This window comes from Contarinia nasturtii, unplaced genomic scaffold (assembly GCF_009176525.2).
Source record: "Contarinia nasturtii isolate CC-2019 unplaced genomic scaffold, AAFC_CNas_1.1 Cnas_scaffold_2042, whole genome shotgun sequence".
NCBI classification, from domain to species: domain Eukaryota; kingdom Metazoa; phylum Arthropoda; class Insecta; order Diptera; family Cecidomyiidae; genus Contarinia; species Contarinia nasturtii.
Genome location: NW_022199372.1, coordinates 351,603 through 373,948, shown reverse-complemented (window position 1 = coordinate 373,948; position 22,346 = coordinate 351,603). Strand labels below are relative to the sequence as shown.

At 33.7% G+C, this 22,346-nt stretch overlaps 3 protein-coding genes across 7 annotated transcripts; 2 read left to right on the top strand and 1 right to left on the bottom strand.

The window, feature by feature from the left end:
• The first annotated feature begins 821 nt into the window (after positions 1 to 821).
• Positions 822 to 2,487, top strand: LOC116347687 (39S ribosomal protein L28, mitochondrial). 2 transcript variants are annotated; one of them, XM_031778389.1, is made up of 6 exons: positions 822 to 1,019; positions 1,109 to 1,379; positions 1,482 to 1,642; positions 1,812 to 1,958; positions 2,028 to 2,242; positions 2,372 to 2,487. In XM_031778389.1, exons 1-6 carry the CDS (start codon positions 1,002 to 1,004, stop codon positions 2,415 to 2,417), a joined length of 858 nt encoding a protein of 285 aa, XP_031634249.1. In that variant the 5' UTR covers positions 822 to 1,001; the 3' UTR covers positions 2,418 to 2,487. The 2 variants fall into 2 exon arrangements, with proteins under 2 accessions (XP_031634249.1, XP_031634250.1); XM_031778390.1 differs by having other exon boundaries at positions 823 to 1,019; positions 2,028 to 2,246; positions 2,372 to 2,449.
• Positions 2,488 to 4,760: 2,273 nt separating this feature from the next.
• LOC116347703 lies at positions 4,761 to 16,402 on the bottom strand. 3 transcript variants are annotated; one of them, XM_031778408.1, is made up of 8 exons: positions 16,271 to 16,402; positions 7,723 to 8,036; positions 7,472 to 7,634; positions 7,160 to 7,350; positions 6,763 to 7,006; positions 6,208 to 6,698; positions 5,925 to 6,103; positions 4,761 to 5,845 (listed from the first exon to the last, which is right to left on the bottom strand). In XM_031778408.1, exons 2-8 carry the CDS (start codon positions 7,845 to 7,847, stop codon positions 5,232 to 5,234), a joined length of 2,007 nt encoding a protein of 668 aa, XP_031634268.1. In that variant the 5' UTR covers positions 7,848 to 8,036; positions 16,271 to 16,402; the 3' UTR covers positions 4,761 to 5,231. The 3 variants fall into 3 exon arrangements, with proteins under 3 accessions (XP_031634268.1, XP_031634269.1, XP_031634271.1); XM_031778409.1 differs by lacking the exon at positions 16,271 to 16,402 and adding an exon at positions 13,800 to 14,165; XM_031778411.1 differs by lacking the exon at positions 16,271 to 16,402 and adding an exon at positions 12,736 to 12,884.
• A 413-nt stretch (positions 16,403 to 16,815) lies between these two features.
• LOC116347704 (ER membrane protein complex subunit 1) lies at positions 16,816 to 22,296 on the top strand. Of its 2 annotated transcripts, XM_031778412.1 has the most exons (15): positions 16,816 to 17,079; positions 17,168 to 17,795; positions 17,997 to 18,146; positions 18,374 to 18,560; positions 18,705 to 18,821; positions 18,948 to 18,965; positions 19,227 to 19,411; positions 19,739 to 19,897; positions 20,264 to 20,455; positions 20,536 to 20,815; positions 20,895 to 21,047; positions 21,210 to 21,380; positions 21,467 to 21,700; positions 21,772 to 21,802; positions 21,894 to 22,296. In XM_031778412.1, exons 1-15 carry the CDS (start codon positions 16,949 to 16,951, stop codon positions 22,021 to 22,023), a joined length of 2,766 nt encoding a protein of 921 aa, XP_031634272.1. In that variant the 5' UTR covers positions 16,816 to 16,948; the 3' UTR covers positions 22,024 to 22,296. The 2 variants fall into 2 exon arrangements, with proteins under 2 accessions (XP_031634272.1, XP_031634273.1); XM_031778413.1 differs by lacking the exon at positions 18,948 to 18,965 and having other exon boundaries at positions 16,817 to 17,079.
• Positions 22,297 to 22,346: the final 50 nt, after the last annotated feature.

The window sequence follows — 22,346 nt, the reverse complement described above, 5'->3', positions numbered from 1 at the left end:
CGACAAAATATTTACTTTTTTACTTCACATCTCTGCGGTACGTTGTGCGAGCGCACAATTAAACATCACAGCTATTATTATCAAACTACAAAATTATGGCGGAAAAATATCTATCGTAAAAAGTGTTGAAATTCCTCTTAAACGATTTGGATTATAACGGATTGCGGTTTTTTATAGCTCTCGTTTTTCGCGGCTCTAAACATCAACAAAAAAAGAACTAATTGTTTTTGATCTTCAAGCTATTTTTTTAAGCAACGAAAAAAACTTTGAAACCATCCACACATGAAATAGTGATGAACAATGGTATGTTTATTGCAAAATGAACTAATCGCAAAAACATTATTGCGAGAGATGAATTCACAAAACATATTTCTGTACTGCACAACAATTTCAATTGATTGAGTTTCATTCGCCGAAATTATAGGTTTGCGATGATAATGAAGTGATTAGTTTAACGTATACACACAATTTACCGCTTAAGCCAATACTAAATTATTTAATCAAAAAGTCCACTGCCGCCGACCTAGTAAACATTGTTCATCCAAACCTACTGAATCAAGGTAATCAATTTGATACCGGACTTGAAAACATTTCATTAAATCTAGTACAAATATACTGGAAATATACAATTCAAATTGAATCGTAATTATCAAAAAATTTATATTTATATACATTTAATTTTATTAGTATTAATTACGGAAATCTCAACAAACCACAAGTGAAATATGTGCACAATTTGAAAATTCATTTGTTTCACCAATTCAAAGTAGGTACGTTTCTTTCACAACAGATGGCATTGTTTGCATTCAGTAGTTAAAAGCTACAGTGACAGGAGAATGTCACACATATTTTGGTTCAAGTCGTGTTTTGAACTGAAGGCAAAAATTGGTGCTCTTTTGAATCGGACGTAAATATCAATTGGAATAACGATTGATTTCATTTAACATTTGGAATTTGGCTTATCTACCATATTTTATCAACAAGAGTCGGCCGCAATCACAATGGCAAAACGAATCTTGGTGGGTAAAATTACTTTGAAACATAACCTCAAATGGAGATTCTGAATTTTATTTATTTAATTTTATTAATTTTTTGTTTTTAATTAAAGAATACTGGCAACCCGTATAAAGTAATTCCAAAAAGCGTTTTCGAGTCTGGGATTGCATCTTATCTGCCGAAAGCCTATCAAAATTTTTATTATCAAATGGAACAAGAACCAACACCCGTTCATTATATTCCAAAGGCAGGAAAATATGTTCAAGATGAAAAAACTGGCGTCGTGAAACCCGTTCAAAATGTACCAATTCCATTAAAATTTCCCCGAGAATTCGATAAATGTTTATTGGGCGGCGAAGGAATCATTAAAGGATTCTATAAAAGTAAACCACAAGGCTAAAATTACAATTCCATTATTCTACAATTTCTGATCCATTACTTATTGATTACTTTCATTTTCTTATTCTTTTCTTCTTTATCCCTAGGTAAACCACAAGTACGACGGTTTCCACATTTTTGGATACCAAAACTATCACGAACAGCTGTATATAGTGAAATTCTCAATCAACATATGGAAGTTCTTGCAACCGATCGTGTTGTTCAACTCATCCATCATTATAAAGGATTTGATGAGTATATCATGCAGGTAAATTTTCAGTAAATAGACATTTGGAATATTATGAAGTGACTTAGTTTAGAATTTTCTTTTTTAAGAAATATTTCAAGTTTTTTTTCCTATAAAATTGTCGGAGGAGTTTTTTTCAAGTGATCACTTTTAATAAAGACAAATTGGTGATTTTTGCGATTTTTCATAGACTAAAGCTATTGATTTGAGGACAAAGCTCGCTTTATCAATCAAACGTCAAATGATCAAGGCTATTCATGCTGGTATCCCAGGATGGGCCGACGAACCCGAAGAACAAAGAGAAATTTTAGCCAAGTACAAGAAATATGGCGACCAGGTAAATTAATTCAAATACACAGTAGCATTTTCATACTTAAATTAAACATTTGAACATTATTTTGTTCAGTATACACCTGAAGAAGCTGATTGGTTTGGATATAATTTGTATGATGCAACACAAAGGATGGAAAAAATCTTAGAAGCCGAAAGAGAAGCTAAGATTGTACCACTTAAACATGAATTTCGTCGTAAACTCATTGAAGATTTGAAAGCGGTGGGCATGCAAAATGTTGAACGTGTAGTTCGCACCGAACAAGGAAAAATTGTTGATTTCAGCGGCGAGTAAGTAAAATTTTCAAAAATTTCATAACAATCATATTCAACCTCCTCTATTTTTTATTTAATAATTTGAATGTATTTTTTCATTACAATTCATCCATAAGATTTATTTTATTCCATTTTTTTTTTCAGAAAAAAAACTTGGATTTCAAAGTTGAATCCATTCTCAAAGAAATAGTTCTCAAAGAAACTCATTTTGTTAGTCGAAATAAATTCAATTTTTAAATAAATATTTAATCAAAAATCAAGTCAGGCGTTTTTACTTACATAAATTCTTTTTCTTAGTCATTTCATTAAAAAAAAGAAATAAGAAACGGACACTTTTTCAAATACATTAATATAGTTTATGATAGTTTATTCAACCAAAATCAGTTCCTAAAATTGCTGTGTACATTTTTCGTTTTGCCTAAACATGATGCTATTACCAGTTCCAGAGACCTTGTGGTGTTGTCTGATCTCCGAAACAGTGTCAGAGCATTACAATGAGCTATATGCATTATGCAACCATACAATGAAATGTTCCATACACGGTTACAACTTATATGATTGATTACCTCTTAAAATGTGCTGGAATCTCTAAATGCAGTCGAACATTAATTTAAAAAAGAAGAAAACAATAAATTATTTACAAAAGAGTGAAAATTAATGGCATTTTTTAACTATATAGTTTATTGTGTTATTTTCATAGCTTTCAATTAGTTTTGGTTCATTTCTGTCTCTTTCTGTGTCAAATTTCCTTTGAAAATAAAGAAAACCGTTTCATAATTCGAAGATGGATCTTTTCAAAAAATTAAATATAATTGTTAAAAATATTTTAAACAAAAACGGCTTTATAAAGGCACCAGTTAAAATACAGGCTTTACTGAAAGTAATTTGTTTTTGTTTTATCAAATACCTTTTATAAAAGTATTTCTACCTAGTAGTCAAGAAAACATCGTCACGCTCATAAAGACTTGTATGACATTCTTCGATTTTTAGTAGGACAATCTTGAGTAAAAACTGTTCTATTTTCATCTAAATGGCTTGAAATTTGGCTGTGTAGTCATAATTTTGCTACTAAATTTTTTTTCAAAATTTATTGTTTCAATTAAGTGTAGAGGAAGTGTAGGTAAGTGTACAACATTTTGTTTCGAAGTGTACCTGAAATTTTTTTTCAAAAAATCGACCTCTTTTTTTTTGGGGTCCTCATCATTTTGCCCGGGGTAGCTTTTTTCTAAATCTAAAATTTTATGTAATGTATTATGGTCTTAAAAAAGTGTACATTAAGTGTAGGTAACAATTTTGCCTTCATATATGATATTACTATGAAATTAAGTGATTTGGCCATACCAGCCTTATATGAGGGGCGAGGGGTACCTATACTGAAAATTTCAAATTAAGTGTACGATGATTTTGTGAAAGTGTACAGCCTTGAAATTAAGTGTAGGTTAAGTGTACATCAATATTATGTCTTTAAATTGTCACTTTCTTGTGATATGGTCATGCTCTCGCCTCCTAATTATCTCTCACCTTAATTTGAAAGAAAAAAAAAATTCTTCAAAAATTGTACTTAAAAAACATCAAATTTCTTTTGATATTCTTGTTCGTGGTTTTGCTTTACTAAATCCCATGCTCAATTCAATAAAATTTTTACAATACAAAAGTTTCATGAATAAATGAAAAGTACAATTCGAATTTTTCCAATCATTGAAATTAAATTTTACAATATTTTGAAAACATTTTCAAAAAAATGAAATTTGTTGTTTACAATCAGAATGCCATGAAATTTAGTATTCCTTATTTTTTCCACTAGAAAATAACTTTCTGAAATTTTCAAGGCGATCGGACAAAAAATGAGTATATCTCTCATACAAAAGTTCTAATATCTGGAGTAGAATTTTTGTTTTAAGAAAAAATGAGAATTTTGTAAAATCGAAATTTTTTGTTTACAGTCGGAATTACTTGAAAATTGGCATGCCTTATTTATTACAGTAGTAGTGATTTGAAATTTTCAGTGTAAGCCTTCCTTGGTGACCCCAGTGAGAGGTGAGAGCAAAATTATGACTACACAGCCTGAAATTTCACCAGTACCTAAATTCTGGTCATAAATGATGATTACTCTTCATAAGAAAATGTGTATTTAAATTTGCACATAATCTAGACTCCCAAGGGATCCATCGTGGAATCGATATAACTCTAGATAGACGCAAAAAAACTATTTGCCCAACAAATTCCGAAAAATGACCAAAAAAACCAACCAAATGCTACGTTCTAGGAGGGTTAAGTGATGTTGTAGGTCGATCGACACAGTGTAGTAGTTTTCATTTCAGAGCTGACGATATTCGCAAAAAATCTCTTATATTTTTGTAAGAATGTTATTCAACTGTTGAACCAAGAGCATTTTGTTAGTTTAAAAACTTCATCTCCGGATATGTATTTTGGTTTAGAGATTTAAGTGTTTCCAAAAGGATTTGTTTCAAGTTTCTCGAAAACATATAGAATACAATCGTTTTGTTAATAGTAATAATCGTACAGTCATGACTTTTTCTCAGATAATTTTTATTGTAGGTAATTTTCGAGCGATTTTCATTCAACTTTTCTCTGAAAAGTTGATTACAATGTATCAAGACTTAAAAACTTAAATAAACTCAGAAATATTCAATTGGCCGAAACAACTCTAAGACTAAGCGATTAATACTAACAATGATCGATATAGTCTTTGATTTGAGGCTTACACATTACACTAGATTAAGTTTTGTTTTATCACCCAATACTTGAATTGTGACTTGAATAAATTGAAATGTTGTCACATGTGAGAATATAATTATTATTACATTAAAATTTGTATATTTTGTATTTCTTTCACAACGTTCGCTCGCTCTTACACTTTTCCCAAGTGTCGATTGTGTTAGAAAAGAAGCGTTTTTTTTACAGTACAGTTTTGTGCATGTAATGTTGTTTTGGTGCAATACCCTGAATGGAAAAATGTATGTGTGTGTGTATGAATGAGTGTTTAGCGACAATAGCAGAATTTCCGTAGATCGGGATTTTTGTCCATGATGCATCGTGCTTGATCACCATACATGTTGATGCGTGACACATCGGTTATGTTGACGATAAATTGATCGATGAATAAATTGTGCGTTAAACTAGCTTCGAAGATTGAGTCACCGGGTTGAACGTGAATTTGTAGTTGATATAAATCTTTGGTGATTTTTGTTGTGGTCGATGTCAAATCGGCCAAATACCCGTCCATATCGCGATTTTGCTTAAATTTTAATAGTGTTTTACGTGGCTGTAATGTACCAGCCCATGTTATATTTGATATTGTTAGCATATGACATAAATGACGCTCTTCACTTGTATAGATATTGATTTTATCGACGATTGCATTTGCAGCACGTTTTACGAGATCCGAATTGGGATCAAGAAAATTTAGACTCAAACATGAACACCAATGTGGTTCGATGTATGCATCGGCACACGTACGCTCCTTTGGCACTGGCTTCAACAGCGATATTGCACGATTGAACTTATTCGCACGCAATATCTGGTCATAGGTTATATTCGATTTCGGCACTGCTGGAGGTGACTGCTTTTCTAATAGACCATCCGATTCTTGAACACCTATGGAACATAGACATGGGCTTTGATTGTTTGATTTTTTGAAGCGTGATTTGAATTTTGATCGTAAAAAAATACTCACGTAAAAGATCTAAAAATGTTTCATGCACGTCAAACGGTGTGACAAGTCGTTGTAAGTTTTCTTTAAAGTGACCATATTCTTTGGCATATCGTTTTTTGAATGCTTCTGGAAAGATAAAACTGAAAAATGGTAGGCGTTCTTCCAATTTGCCCTGTAGTGTATTTCGAACTTCGGCAAATCTGAAATTTCACGTGAAAAAATTGGAAAATACAGAAAAAAATGAAAAATTGTAAAAATATGGAAGGCACCATATGGTGTTCCCGATTGTTGACCGATTGCTTACCGATTCCCATGATCTGCCATCAAAATCAAAATAGTCCGATTGAGAAAGCCGTTGTTATTCAATCCTTCCAGCCACTCTTTCACGTCATTATCAGCAACGCCAACCAAATTGATTGAATCGTGTGACAATTCACCGTGAAAACTGAATGCAAATTGTGGCTTTCGTTCGCGATAGGCTTGCATAAATTTTTGCGTATAATCCATCATGACTTGATGTCGTGGTGTGTCACCGACACAAAGACGTTTGTGTCGCTTCATTTCACTTTGAAAGGCTAAATAAAAGGGTCGCATATAATGTGTGGTGGGTTGCTCTTGGAACCCATTCAGTCGATAGGAAAATGTACCCACATCCGGTAAATCTTCGTTGAACGCGGCTACATAGCTGTGTCGTGCATATTCGTTGAATATCATTGGATAGGAATTTACGTAGCCCGATTCGGAGATACGCTTGCGTGTCTCAGGCAACTCTAGTTCAGTGTAACCAGTCAATAGCTGCAAAAAGAGAGATATTTTTATCAAACTTTGAAATGTGGTTTATATAAATAGAGAAACTAACCGGTATAAGTGCTTGTGGTGTTCCATCACCAACAATATTGTATCCCTGAAGAACATCGGCATGTAAGTGCTTTGTCATGTATTCGTATGTGTTTGGTAACTTTCGGATCCATGCATTCCGACTCAACGAGTCAAAACCAAACATAATTACATTAAATGGCATCTCTTTGGTAACTTTTGGCAGTTCATGGTTATGAGCATCCTTACGGATCCCAGTCAAAATACCCTTCCAATACTGACGATTGCTATTTTCAAAAGTAAAATAATAATAATTTTGTAATCACTTTAATTCAATTCCTGTGTATCAAGGAAATCATTGGATTTCGACTTGAAATCTTCGATACGTAATTCTTTATTCAAAATCAGAACGATTTCCCGTATGAAATAAATAGACTTACTCTCTTTCATCGGTCCAGCACTTGACTCGTACAAAGTCCGATTTTTTCAGTTCATAAAATTCTTTGGATCGAACACGTTGTGCTAATTCTACATCAAAATCATTATCTGGCCGTATTATTTCAATAAAATCACATGTTATAGGACCGAGCCGATCGATAATCGAATTTTCAATCCAGCACACCCATGGCAGCTAAAAAAAACCAAACAAAATTCCACAATTTGTGAATAAAATCTTTCCTTTTTATAAACCAAATACAAAATTCTTTAAACATTTTTCAAAAAAGAGAAAAAATTTCAACGAAAGTTCTTACTTTTCGATCCGTCCCACAAGAAACCCAAGCTTCGACATCATCACACTGGATGGGCGGTTCGTTTTTCAAAAAGGCCATCATTTCCGGTGAATTGACCGGCAAGTCAGGCATATGACACTCATTCTGATTTTCTACCGACAAAATACCATCCTCGATTATATTTCTGGAAGAAAAAGGGCAAATTTAAGCATTTTTTTTTCTAGAAATTCAAAAAAAGTCACTTTTCACTTAAAATTGTTTGAAATATTTACATTTTATATCGATTGTTTCGAAATTCAGGAGGTTCTCCGATGAATACTACGTAAACACCGTAAATAGCGCATAGTATAAATGCTGTTAGAATGGCCCGTTTCGCTGATTTTCTCATCAGCAACATAGTTTTTTGTTTGATTAATCTGCTCGTACTATGACACACATCGAATTGTATTGGTGAACGTTATATCTAGGTGCAGGATGTGTACTTGATGGTAAATGTCTGGCTTCACATATTTTATTGACTCAGTTTGACAGCTGCCTAGTGCTTTCGTCTGTTTTTTGTTTGCACATCAATCTAATAAGCGCCGTTCTGCAAAGATAATAATAACATTCTATTTAGTAAATGTCTACGGAAACGCATCAATTTCGTAACATTATATTTAATTTATGGTATGATAATCGAATTTTACTGCGTGTTCGCTTTGGAATAAGGTAATTTACAACTTATTTTCAACGTTTTCTTATGAGAAACACTATAGTGTGTACAACAGCCATAGTTTCGAGATCAATTTATTTCTTAATTTGGAGAGGTTTTGTTTGTTTCGCTGGCTGCGTCGATGTTTTGACAGTATAATGAAGCTTCGTTCTTTTTGGAATTCGATTTTACTGCGGTGTATCCATAATTAATAAAGAGTCTTACGGGAGTAAGACGAACTTTTCCGCACGGTGGTAGTTGCGTATTTTATCAAGAAAGTTCAAAATAATATTTGTTCGATTTTTCAAGCCTTTCAAGTGGCGTAAAGTTCGAGACCAAAAAATATGTTTCAACTTTGGCAACGAAATATTCTTTAATTTAATAGCAGAAGTACCCGAGAAAAGATTTTTCACACTTTCATGATGAACCCATTTGTACGACATTTGAAAGTATTCTATTTTCTAACAAAACACTATAAAAAATATGTCTGACGTTTATTTTGCCATAAAAATTATTTTTGAAACACTTTTCATAACTAAAGTCACAAAAAATTTGGATTTTTGTATGGATATTATGCCTATATGCTACCTTAATGGCATGAAACTTTGTACAGGTTATTTTTTTCACAAAAAAATAACATTCGGAGGGTTTGGAGGAATTTCGACCAAAATTAAGAGTACCTCCCATACAAAATATTCGTTTTTGAACCAAAAATTCTTCAAACTTTCAGAATGTTATTTTTTTGTGTAAAAAATAGTCTGTGCAAGTCATTAAGGTAGCATACAGGCATGGCCCCCATACAAAAATGCAATTTTTTTGTGATTTTTTCAAGGAAACTGTATTAAAAATTGATTGTATCTCAAAACTAACGTCGGATTCGGTTTTCTCGTGCCAAAAAACCCCCCAATACATATTTTTGAGTGTTTAAGTCTACATTAAGTATGACTTTTGGACGAAAATTGGACTCTTTTTCATAGGTATCGCTCCAGGCATGAATTTTTTTTCCATCAACCAAAATCGCTCAAAATCTAATGATTTCTATTCCTCGGGACCCCCAATCATCCCGTGAAGTCAAATTTTAAATAACTTTTCTGGGGGGTGAGATAATCGATGGACAAATTTTGCGTACGGCGGACAACGTACGACGTACGACGTACGACGTGGAACGGACCCACAACAACTATGCTCAAAACGGCCTGATTCGGGATCTCTGACCTCAGAAACGTCCAGAAAACATGTTTTTGAAGTTTCGTAAATTTTGACCTATTGCAATACTTTCCCCTTTCACAACCAGAAACCGGAGATGGAGTGCAAAATGGTGTTGTCATTGTCATCTGAATGAACAATAGTTTATTCTAATTTCATTGTTCGAATAAAGTTTCCGTTGAAGTGAATGAATTTCGTTTTTCGAGATCCAAATCGACCCAGTTTCAACAAAACTATTGTATTGGACCGAATTGGCAAGAGCTTAAAGCTAAAATGATGGTAGTTCTAATCAATTTTGGTACTTTTATGCGTGTTCGTCAACACTCTGAATGTAAATCTAATATCATCACATACCAAACGCAATTTAATTAGTTAAAACTCAATTCTGAACCAAGCGACTACATACGGAATAAGCAGAGGCGCTATTTAGAAGAAACAGCTCACTGTGAAACTGTGTGTCCACTGATGTTCCGAGATATCAAATGTATTGTACTCAGCCACATATGTGTGCATGATTGATTGTCACTGAACAATAAGCACTTTTTTCCAACACATCCAACATTTGAATAGCATCCCAACCAGCCCAAGCAAGTGATACGACAACACAATTAAATTGACAAAAAAAGCCCAATGCCCGAGTCTGCATCAAACTAATGGAAACAAGCAATTTGTTCACACATCATTTAATTTTATGTTTGAACAAAAACTGTGCTGAAAATAATGGAAACTAATTACACTCCTATTATTAATACATATAATCACGTCGTCAACATAGAGGCTCTACATTGGGGGTCACACAGATAACATGCACGGAACGTGTATAGACTGAACTTCATTATAACGTGCATAAAATTGCATTTTTGAATATGAACAAATCCATAATTGAGTTGCAAAGTGCATCGGCAACGGTTGTTTTTCATATGTAATTATTGTCAATTACTATTGGATGTGATTGAAATCATGAGATTAAGATCGGAAATACAATGACATTTGACATGAAACACGAACATTTTTCTATGTTTTTAAATTGGCTAAGATTCATCAATTGGAGGGAAAAAAATGATGATTTTGACACCGATATTTTCTACGACAGAACAAAATTTTCTCATTTCAAATATCTCAAATATAATATAAAATTAAGTTAAATTTAGTGCGTCCTTCAATCAGCGAATAAACGAAATGAAATAGACGAGTGAGTTAGACATACATGTGGACACAAAGAGAGAATAAAAGCAAAACTAGATGGATATTACCAGTAACTTAGTCATTTTTTGGGTTGGCAGGTACAAATAGACACGTACGATGTCGTAAACCAGTATTTTTTCTGACAATAATTAAAAACTTGTAAATGTGCCAACCCAGGTCATTTTATTTTTTTATAATTTGGAAGGGTCTTCAAGTCACCTCACCATTGTTCTATCATAATAATATTAAGTCTCTATCCCATTTTGTGTAAAAATATAGCACAGAGAATGGAAATGAATGAAACGAAACTCAATCCCGTGTCCAATAAAGTCACTACATAAATGAATTAATTCGACTACAGCTCATAGCTGGCTGCGTTGATTAATTCACATTTTCAAATCAAATTTGGTGCTTTGTTCGAAATAATCCTAGAGGCTTTCTACTATTCATGAATGGCAGTTTATTCGCATAATATAAACTTTTCCTATTCATACGTAAATCATACGAAATAAAGTATATTCATTAGCATCAACATCTATGAAAATTCGTATATTTCATTCGAAACCATTCGCGAATGCCGCATACTGTTTGCGAGATGCGACATATTAATATATACATAAACATTCCTGTGTTTAGTTTGTATGCGTGATTATTTGCTTCCATTCGCAAAATATGTATAAATCATTCGCTCGCAAATGCAACATTCGTATAAGTCGAAACCCCCTATGAACAATCAAAACATCCCAAACTAGCCGGCATATATTTTTTCACGCGTGACTTTTTGCTCTGATTTACATACGTTGCCACGGGTTGCTGGTGAGATTCGTTAAGGCATTTACAATCTCAGCATCTCTGAGTCAGCGCCACATACATTTTAAATAAGTCACCATGTGGTACCCATTTAAATAAAGAATAAACCAATTGGAACGTTAGATCTGTTTTTTTCTTCTTAGAGTTGCCGATTAATCACATTTATACGAATACATTATTATCAGCACCCACATTTTCAATGTGGATCACGCGAACTGCTATCGTATAACCAGAAAAATAAACAAAAAACATGATTTCTATTATAATACAGCTTCGAATGTACCAAGGTCTGAAATTTATATAAGAAAAAATGAGACTTTGTTTCGTATTTGTTTTATCTTTTCTCCCAGTTGTTTTTCTTTTAACAGAAATTGAACGTTTTTCTGCTATTATTTTGCTACAACAATTAAAAGCGTTTGTTTGTTCATCTATTTGGCTCATTGCTAGACAATCTACTTTTCCGCACAACACCCAGGGGAAAGAATTTTTTTTACTTGTTTGAAATTGAATGAATTTCGGTAGTGTGTCAGCTGAGCATGATGCTCTTCCGTTCAACCTTGAAATAAATTTCGCATATTATAATGGAGATAAAAAATCACACACCCAAACATAGAAACTCATTCGAAATACATGAACAATGTCGTCATATAAATCTAGTCTTCTACAATACAACAAAATAATCGTTTAATTTATACTATAGACATTTATTACCGCGAGTCATGAATTACGCATAATCAAAAGAAAACACTGATACAATTCAATCAGTTCTATTCAATTGGTCTAAAATTGTTGTTACAATTTCTCTTATCTAACGATCAAACAGTTTTGTGATAACTACAATACTATTTGATTGAAAACATTCCAATCGACTTTGTAAAAATAATAAATATTAATAGAAAATGGGCCGCCTTTTTATTGGTTGTAAATAACAATAGGCTTTTACTTAAATTGGTATGTGTCAATAGAAAATAGCCAATTGTTCGAAAAATTATTATGATCGGTATGCGGTGCCGAAATGACATGTTATACTCGTGAATGGAAGCGGTCGCCTAAAATGATACAAACTAAGAATTAAGCGAATATAAAAGAGTGGCTGTTGTCATGGAAAATACCTCTTTTCGCTAAATATAAAGCCTCGTCAACCGAAATTACTTCTTTAACATTTACCCTATACGCGAATAGATAACAAAATATGTGCGCAAAAATTCAGGTAACCACTGATCTTAATTCTCCTAATCAAGCTTTTAATAAAAAAAATCGTTTTTTGAGAATTTATTGCCACTTCAAAGACCAAACGAGTCATTCAGACCAATTCACCGGTTGTATAAAAGAACATTTCCATTGAAAACTTTAAAAGCATTTAAAAAAAGTTTTAGTTTTTTTAATGACTCACTAATTTTTAACAACGTGTTTTTATGAAGAAACCACAAATGATAACTCGTTAAGGTAAAATTTGAACCAAAAAATTCGCCACAGATAACCGGTTCCATTCACTATACGTGGATCACTGAACACATCTGATTTTCAATTAAAATGTATTGTCAACGAATTTCGTGAACGAAATGTGATACTTATCTGAGCAATTGAAGGAAAATGTCACTTTTTATGTGAAGTAAAAAAAAACATGAGTTGTATTGTTCAAAAATTGATCAACTGGAGCATGTCGATAAACGATGAGAGTGATTGCGTTGACTTTGTAATTCAAAATAGATATTTTTACGTGACTTGGTATTTTATGGACTATATTTTGAAATATAATTGCTTGAAATATCGATTGTATTGTCCAATTGACGTCGGTTGTGATTCACGTTGTCTCGAACTCTTTCTATCGTTTATAGAATCGCCGGTCAAATTGGGAGTGGATTCTTATGTCTCCCTAGCTCTTTCTTCCCCTATCTCTCTCTCTCTCCCTCTTGTTCTTGCTCCCGCTTTCTCTTTTCTTTCTTTCAATCTTTCTGTCTCTATTTCGCTCTCTTTTTTCATTTTTTCTGTCCTTTTCTCTCTTCCTCTCCCTCGCACCTGTTCTCTATCTCACATTTGTTGACAGTGTAAATTAAAAATTCATATTTTTTTTCAATGGAAAATGCTTTGATATCATCGAAACATAATTTAATATTCCCCGATCGATTTCCGTACATTCATGCTCGAATGGCCACTACAATAAATATTTCAAATAAAATTCCAAAAACACCACTTTATACCACTAATTGAAGCTATCATATACATTTCCAACCATTTGTTTCACTGTTTGTTTTTTAACGTACTCATAAAAAACCAGTTATATCAGTCGAAATTGAAATGTTCTACAAATAACATTTTTTTTATTTCAATGGAAATGATATAGACAGGCATATTGAATTACTCAATTTGCGTACGCACATTCACAATGGAATTGTGGATTAAATGTTTGATTTGCTTAACGAACTCGATTGCATAATAAAAAAAAACTTGTCTTACTCGCATGGATGGCTTTGTAAATTGTACACTTTTTTTTACTTTTACTTTTTTTCCAACGAAATTATTTCCTCTTTAAATTGAATTTTTGCCTTCAATTGAAATGACACAGGACAGGACACACTGAATATTTCACTCAATATCAATCGTCCAGAATCTTTTAAAAAAAAGTTTTTTTTTTCAAATCGATCGCGGTAAGCACTGAGTGTCAATCAAAGTCGTCGTATGTCGATTGTCGGTTTAAATTGTTATTTTAACATTAGTAAGCGTTGAATATTGCCATATACGTGATTTACATACAACCGCGATCGGACTCTATTGTTTTGCTGGCAATATGCCAATTGATTAGTTAATACGTGTTTGTCACTACACGTCTTGCGTGCAACTGAGCTCGCGAGCTCATTTATGCTATTTAGAATCCATGCATCGAATACGGCACGTCGTACGCCAAATACACAGCATAAACGCAAACTATATTTTCTAATTAGAAAAAACCAAATGGATAAGAGCGAGTTTTAAGTAGGGTTTGAAAGGAGAATTAATCATAAGCACGCAACGGTAGTTTTCAAAAGGCAAAAAGCAAATAAATTTGTTTGAAAAAGTGTGCAGATAACCTTTGGCACAATACGGAAGCTATTACGGCTCATTGATTCGTGTATTTTGACCATAAAATATTCATGCCAACAAATTGTATAACTCGTGATAAGAGATGAACCATTCATCGTGCAACAAAAAAATGACAATTTTTTTTGCAATTGTGATACATTAAATTGGCTGGAAAGATAATTATTATCAAAAACATTCAACTTTTCTCATGCTTGTTTTGTTTAGTGATTTGTTTGTTTTGAATTCCATTCGATTTAACTAAATGAAATTTTTAAACGAAAGTCGTTGGTGTATACAATGCCGTGTCATTTGTATGCAAATTACTTTTTCGGTCACATTGAACTTTGATTTCTGAATGACGGTATCAGATACTTTTAAATTTGGGATATTGAAACGTATATTCATTACTATGACGATGCTTTGAATTTCATTTAACGTAAATTTTATTATCACGATGCAGACCGCCCAATCGCCGAGCGTTTGCTATAAATATACATTGCGTGACGCAGCGACGAACCACACATGTGATCGATGAACGTAAATATTGCGAGTGTCTGGTGCTGGTTTTTGTCGACTGTGCAAATGATGATTGCAGCCGAATGCCTGAAGGGAAACATGTCTTGGTATTGAAAAGAGAAAGAACGCGTATGTGTCGCTGTATCATCCGTCACTTATTGCATATGGTTTCGCGGTTTTTTTTTGCGTCTGTGCTTGATTCTTTCTTCGCAACGCATATCAAAAAATATATTTGCCACACAAATTGCGTGAAATTGGAACTATAAATGAACTAAGCGATGCTTTTCATTAAAATATCTAGCGAATAAATGTACCGAATTTTGATCTGAATTAAACTAAATTTGTTTTACTCTCCCTAGTGAATTCACTCTCTCTCTCTCTCCCTCTCACAGAGGTATTAAGCTGGAATGCAGAATAAAAGACAATTTTTATCGTACAATGCTGAACTTTTTATAGTGTCGTCAGTTTTCTCCAGAATTTAATGACGGGCTTACGACTTTTTATGGAGATTTTTTTTCTTTTTATTTTATTCTGATTACTTTTCGTAACTTATTTGTGTTCGTTTGTTTCCTTGCATTTTTTTCACTCAAACATTCGAGGCCTCTGTACATATATTATAACGTTGTATTCTGTAAATTCATATTGACATGTAATCTTGAGAAATTGGAGTCATTGACCTATTTGTCAAGAAATATCTGTAAATTAGTAATGATCTGAGGATTGTTCACAATTTTTTTTTTGACAATTTTCTTTTTTTTACAATTTTTTTCGTACGTTTGCCTCTTTTAACAGTTTTTCAATTTTTTTTCTCATCTTTTTTCTCATTCGTCTATTTTTAACCAATTTGAAAAAGAATACCGATTTCACGCCGTCAAAAAAATGAACACATTGGACCCTTTTATTTGTAAAATCTTCCTCTTATTTGAAAAAAATCACACGCATTTTTCATTCATAAATTGTCACAATCTCAAAAAATTTTACCATTTTTTACATGGTGATTATAAAAATCAGGCGCAATTTACTGCAAAAAAGTGTTAATATTAGACATCAGTGGGCCTTGATGTAGAATCAATAAGATAACATTGAGTTGGATTTTGAGCCAAATATTTTTCTGTCTGTTTGTCTGCAATCTGTTTTTGCCTCTAATTGAGTATCATGGCAATACCAAACAGAGATTCATTCGTTATGTATTAATTAAGCCGTGAACTTGACTCTTAGTGCACTGGTATAATTTTTGTTTCAAGCCACCATAAAATCATAATAAATGGGTCATCTAACAAACTTGACTTGCAATTCATTCTCTTATATAATGAAATAAATACTAATTGGATAATCACGAGATAAAAACTCACAATTGTTCTGAATGTGCACGAGAGCGAAAAAAGCACTTCGATGAAAAACAAAAAAAAATATCGTTTGTAATGTCGTTTAATGTTTGGTTAAAGTAGGTGTGTGTGCTTGGATGCCGGAAAATACTATGCGGTCTCATCTCTTTTTTTACATCTCTTTTGGCTGTTTATTCGCAGTGCGGCCGCAAGGAGATTTTGCATTGAACACTCACACATGCAAACAAACAGCATATGCGCAATGCGCTCGACAGTGCCGAACACCGCAAAAAAAGAGCAACACATTTGAATATTGAACGGATGGCTATGTTTTTAGACTAAGAACCTTAAAACGGTTTCAAAGAATTGAAATAAAAAAAATTGAATGAAAAAAAGGGGTGATAATGGTTTTCGGTTAGACGAAAATCATATGATCTATCTGAAAAATATGCTGTTGTTATCAAAGAAAGAGACGACAATGGGTGGTGTTTCGATCGAAATAATGCATGTGTTCAGCTGTCATTGTGTTTGACAGTTCGCCTCGATTAGACAAAATCTGTCAAAGTCACACACATCGCCTATCAATTTTACGTGGTGTTTGCAGTAGAGTGACAAGCAATAATTTATTTTCACGCATTTTTTTCTCCAAAAACTAAATGAATTAAAGTTTTATTATTCAGTGATTTGGTGGCCGCAGATAAAAACATGTGGCAAAAAATGCAATTAAAACGGTCCAAAGACATTTATTTATCGTTTGCATTGATTTTGTTCACAATTTTCAATGTATTATCGCTAGGTGAATGCTTGTACGAAGACCAAGTTGGAAAATTTGATTGGTAATCGATATTTTATTATCTATTTCTCCACACAATCATTTAAAATATTAATTTTTCAAATCGAAAAAAATGTTGTGTACCAAAATAGGAATCGACGATATGTTGGTAAAGTTATTGGTGGTTTTTACGATGAAATTTTGGGCCATTTATTGGTTGGTACTGAAGAAAACGTGATTGCTTCATTGAATATTGATAACGGTGATATTATATGGCGTCGTGTACTCGAAAAAAATGACCGTGGTTCCATTCAATTTGTATCGATTTTATACGAAGACTTTTCCCCACCGAGTAATGGTCGCCGGATAACCGGACCGGAGGAGGATAAAGATCGATGGATGGTCGCTGTGACGGGCACAAGTTATATTTTAGTACGTGTTTGGAATACACGAACCGGTAATTTGGGACGGGAATGGAGTCTTACACCAGAACAACCAGCTGATGAGGATTCACATTGGTTTGTTGTTAATTCCAAAATTTATCATGTTCGTCCAACGTGGAAGAAATCCAGCATTGAAGTCACCGGATACAATTTGAAGACCGGATTTTTGGAAGTCTCAGAACCGATGATTTTAATCGAAACAAATCGCAAGGAAGACTGCGTTTTTGTTGATTCATTTATGGTTTGTGTGTATGGCGATGAAATTGCTGTCACCGAATTGATCAATTTTCAGAAGAAAGTACTCGTTAAGTCAAAGACATTACCGATTGTCGTTCCGGTGAGTTGATTGAAAATAGAACACTTTGATTGGGTGACATTTGTTTTTGGATATTGAGTTTTATTTGGATTTTTTGTCAAAAAAAAACGACCAAATCGGACCAATTCACAAAAAATGCCAATTTCTCCCATTTAGATCCAGTCTTGTCGCTATTTTGACCTGTCATTTATATATTTTCAATTGCTTTCTCTTCAAAATCAGGGTTTCGAAGCGGCTGTACAAATTGACGACAAAATCTACAATTTGAAAACAGATGCTGTACTGCCGGGTGGTAAAGGAACAATTAAATTCTTCACCAAAAATCGCAGCTCATATGGACCACTTTTGGTTGATGCATCCATCCAGGATTCGGTAAGATTTTCAAATTGGCCTTATTTTCAGACATTTTTATATAGACCAGTACCACTTTTGCACCATAAAATGGCCCGCACTTTTTCCCTATAATTCTTAAAGTACCAGGCTGAACAGCAACAAAAAAGTGCCTGCCACCATTGGCAGTACAGCTTTGACTGTGCGAACGGAGCAAAAGCATACCCGTCCCTATGTAATTGAAAATGTATCTTTGCTGTTTCTTTCAGAATATCAACGTAAAGGTAACAAATGCCGAGAATGCCGAATCGTTGTTGTCATTTTCTGCCAACTATCCAGCCCACTTGGACAATCCACGTATCATTGATACTATTTGTAAGGAAAACAAAAAAGGAGACTTTGTGTGTCGTTTCATTCTTGCCACTGACAACGCTGCCATCGTTCTAATTCAATCGGGTATTTTATTTATGAATTTAATCGTATTCAATAGTGGATATGTTGTATACTTTACTCTTTCAATTCTTCACATATTTTGCTCTCGACGAGTGATAATTTTGTGAACCAATTTAATTAATTTCCAATCTATTTATTTCATACCAGGCAAAGTCAAGTGGATCCGCGAAGAATCAATGTCCGACATTGCTGCCATAGAGATGATCGATCTACCGTTGGCCGACAGCGAAGGTGCCATTGAAAAACAATTGAAGAGTGACAATGGTAAGTTAATTCGTCAAAATTCGATAACACTTGTGTCAGTGTCATTCATGTATTATAAATTTTTCTCTTGAATATATTTCACATTTTTCGTCCCGTTTCTTATGCAAATTGTCTCATGATATATAGACGAGAAGGCCGTCGATTGTAAGTTATTGAGCGTGACTCACTATTGTGTGATGTGTGTTTTCATTTTGTTTTTGCATCATTTTCGATTTATCGACTGCTGTCAGCGTTGATATTGTTGTTGTTGGTTTTGTGTCTTTTCGTTTTCTTGCATGCACTCTCGATTTTGTTTTGACTTTTTTTTAAATTTTTGATAAAAAAATATTGAAGTATTTTTCCGCATTCTTTTTCTTAAGAATTGATTTTTTTCCATATTAATTGAATAAATTTATTCAATTGCAGGGGATATTGTGGGCAATTTCATTCAGCGCGTCACCACTCAACTTAATCATGTACATCATGTGCTACGCAATGTATTCGATGTTATGAAATTGTATCAAATCGATCCAGTCACCGAGAAAGGCGAATTGACTCGTGATGCGTTCGGTTTACACACAATCATCGTTGCTGTTACCAACAAAGGAAAGGTAAATTTACTTGAGATGGTCTTGTCACAATTTTTGTGGCAATAAATCGATATTTTTTTCACCGTCATTTGAAAGTCATGTTCATTGGAAAATAGAAAATAGGGTGCACAATGGTGACCGTTAATCCATTCATAAATGGCGGCATAAATTGTGCATCACTCTCATGATTTTGTATGAGAGCTCTCATCATTAGTGAAGGAGAGGAGTTTGTAGAAATTTAAATTTCTACCCCTTTTTACGCTCATACAAAATCATGATAGACTATGGCAAGATTTTAACTAATCGAGAAATATTTTCCATAAAATTAAAAATATTTTTTTTCTTCAGTTATTTGGCATTGACAATATTTCGGGAAAACAACACTATGCGACAAATCTACCAAATTTTGTTGAATTTGCCAATGGTCAACCCATGAAAATTGTCGTACAAAGAACATCAAAACATTTTCCATATCCAGCCCGATGCACCATTTTGGGCAGACACAAAGTGAGTATTTTGTACACCGTAACTCGAAGTAACAACTCTGGCTGCTATTTACAGCTCCTTTTCACCAGGTGTATTTTATAAGAATGAATGAGAGTGGAATGCTCAACCCATCTATTTCTGTCTCATACAAAAATAGTGAGAGAACGATGGGTACTCCGCTGCATACACTTTCACCGGCTGTCAGTAAACAGCTGAGCAATTAGATGCTCTCAATAGCAGCATCTGGGTCTGATTTTACATGATTTTCGAACACCTTAAATTGTATTTCAAAACTTTTTCCCTTGTCCACTATTTTTGTATTTTATTCCATCGAATTGAATGGATCTAATTTAATTCTAAATTTTCAATATTTTCGAATTCTTTCAGGTCACCGGTAACGGAATGCTCTATCAGTTTAATCCAATCGATGGTAGTCCAATCAACGGCGGAATCATTGAGTTGAGCTATCAAATTCGTCAAGTGGCTGTATTGCAACCGGGTGCCGATTTCTTGCGTGGAATATTATTACTCGACAATTCCAATAATGTGCATGTGTTCCCAGAAAGCGCTGCTGAGACTGTACGTTACCGAAATTCCTTAAAATCACCCTTCCAAAATCATTTTTCATTGATCTTTCAAAATTATATATAAATTTCCAGGCACACGGAACCTATATTTACGTATCTGATGCAAACAGTGGTATTGTGACCGGTTACAATATCGTTTTGAAGGATAAACGTTTGGAGACGACGGAAACATGGCGCATTAATCTCGGTGGAATGGAACGATCTCAGAAAATCATACAAATTGCTTCGAAAAATCCCATTGAACATGTCCATTCACAGGGTCGCGTACTTGCCGATAGATCGGTTTTGTATAAGTACATAAATCCAAATCTAGTCGCCATTATCACACAAGGAAATGACAGTTTGTACAAATGTAGGCAATTTTTTTTATTCTATCAATTCATTTTGAATTTTGTAGATTTTCATGGATTTTTATTTATTTCTTGATTTAGATGTTGTAAATGTTCATTTGGTCGATGTTGTATCCGGTGGAATCGTAACTACAATCACACATCGTCGCATTAAGGGTCCAGTTAATATCGTACATTCCGAAAATTGGCTCGTCTACACATATTATAACGATAAACTTCGACGCACTGAATTGAGTAAGTTTTTTTTTTCTGCGTAACGAACTGATTTTATGTGGAAATAATGGGAGTTTGGGTTCTTATGCAGACTTTCTTTCTGTCAATCTCTCTTGAAAATTTCCCGCTTTCATCCACTTGCTTTGTCAAAAGAATTGACTTTACCTCTTCTATTATTTCCAGCTACCATTGAGCTATACGAAGGAAATACACAGGCCAACAAAACGGTTTGGACATCGTTCGGAACGCCGCCATTGCCAATAGTTGAGCAACAAGCTTACATCATTCCAGCGACCATTGTTTCGATGAAAGAAACCATCACCGAAAAGGGAATCACCAACAAACATGTGTTGAGTAAGTTTTTCACCACTCAATATGAATTGAATCGTGTTTGTTCAACCTTAAGGTACTGATTTTGAATTGTTTTTTGTGTATTCTAGTGGGATTGTCATCGGGAGCAATACTCGAAATGCCATGGCATCTTTTAGATCCACGTCGACCAATACTGAATACGAATCAACCGCGTGAAGAGGGAACAATTCCGTATATTCCAGAGTTACCGTTGTCAAGTGAAAGTGTAATCAATTACAATCAGTCAGTGGCACGAATCAAGGGCATCTACACTGCTCCCAGTGGTTTGGAGAGTACAAGTTTAGTCGTTGCCTATGGCTTAGGTGAGATTTTGACATCACATTTTTTTTCTGGAATAAATGGATTAAATTAAATTTGGCCTTTTTTCCTTTAGATTTCTTCTCTGTGAGAATATCGCCGTCGAGGTAAGTCTTTTTAGATCCAAAGAAATTGTTTCCATTCAAAACGCTCATAAATTTAATTGCACTTTGTCTTTTTCGTTCCAAAAAAATACAGAACATTTGATCTTCTGAAAGAAGACTTTGACTATTTAACACTAACCAGTGTGTTGATCGGATTGACAGCAGCTTCCTTCATCGTCAAACACATGTCAGCTAAGAAAACACTCAAGCAAGCATGGAAATAATTCGTCACATCAAATATGTTACCGAACGCACATTGTTGTGTGTTTTCAATAGAGTAAAAGTTTCATAAAAATTATAATTTAATTCGATCATTTCGTATTTATCAAATCGAAATTTTTAATTTAATTAGAGAGAAATAAGGCGGATCATGAAGAGTGCATGTTTACCAGTTTGATTTGTTTTAAAACGATCTTCATTTGTGAATGATGAGTATTAAAAGCCAACCAGAATAAATTCAAGAGAATAAATGAAACGAACCATGTTTTCGATGGAAATGTTGTATTTTATTTAATTATTCTTTTGTATTACAATATAATTTTGTTTT

What these genes read in the sequence shown, in the direction of transcription:
- LOC116347687 (XM_031778389.1), top strand. An exon ending in CATTAAAGGATTCTATAAAA is followed by an intron (nt 1,380 to 1,481) that starts GTAAACCACAAG and finishes CTTTATCCCTAG; the next exon opens with GTAAACCACAAGTACGACGG. An exon ending in ATTGTTGATTTCAGCGGCGA is followed by an intron (nt 2,243 to 2,371) that starts GTAAGTAAAATT and finishes TTTTTTTTTCAG; the next exon opens with AAAAAAAACTTGGATTTCAA.
- LOC116347703 (XM_031778408.1), bottom strand. Translation starts at nt 7,847, where the DNA reads ATGTTGCTGATGAGAAAATCAGCGAAACGGGCCATTCTAACAGCATTT. An exon ending in TGCTGGACCGATGAAAGAGA is followed by an intron (nt 7,007 to 7,159) that starts GTAAGTCTATTT and finishes TTTTGAAAATAG; the next exon opens with CAATCGTCAGTATTGGAAGG. An exon ending in ATGGCAGATCATGGGAATCG is followed by an intron (nt 6,104 to 6,207) that starts GTAAGCAATCGG and finishes GTGAAATTTCAG; the next exon opens with ATTTGCCGAAGTTCGAAATA.
- LOC116347704 (XM_031778412.1), top strand. Translation starts at nt 16,949, where the DNA reads ATGTGGCAAAAAATGCAATTAAAACGGTCCAAAGACATTTATTTATCG. An exon ending in CATCGTTCTAATTCAATCGG is followed by an intron (nt 18,561 to 18,704) that starts GTATTTTATTTA and finishes ATTTCATACCAG; the next exon opens with GCAAAGTCAAGTGGATCCGC. An exon ending in AGTCGTTGCCTATGGCTTAG is followed by an intron (nt 21,701 to 21,771) that starts GTGAGATTTTGA and finishes TTTTTCCTTTAG; the next exon opens with ATTTCTTCTCTGTGAGAATA.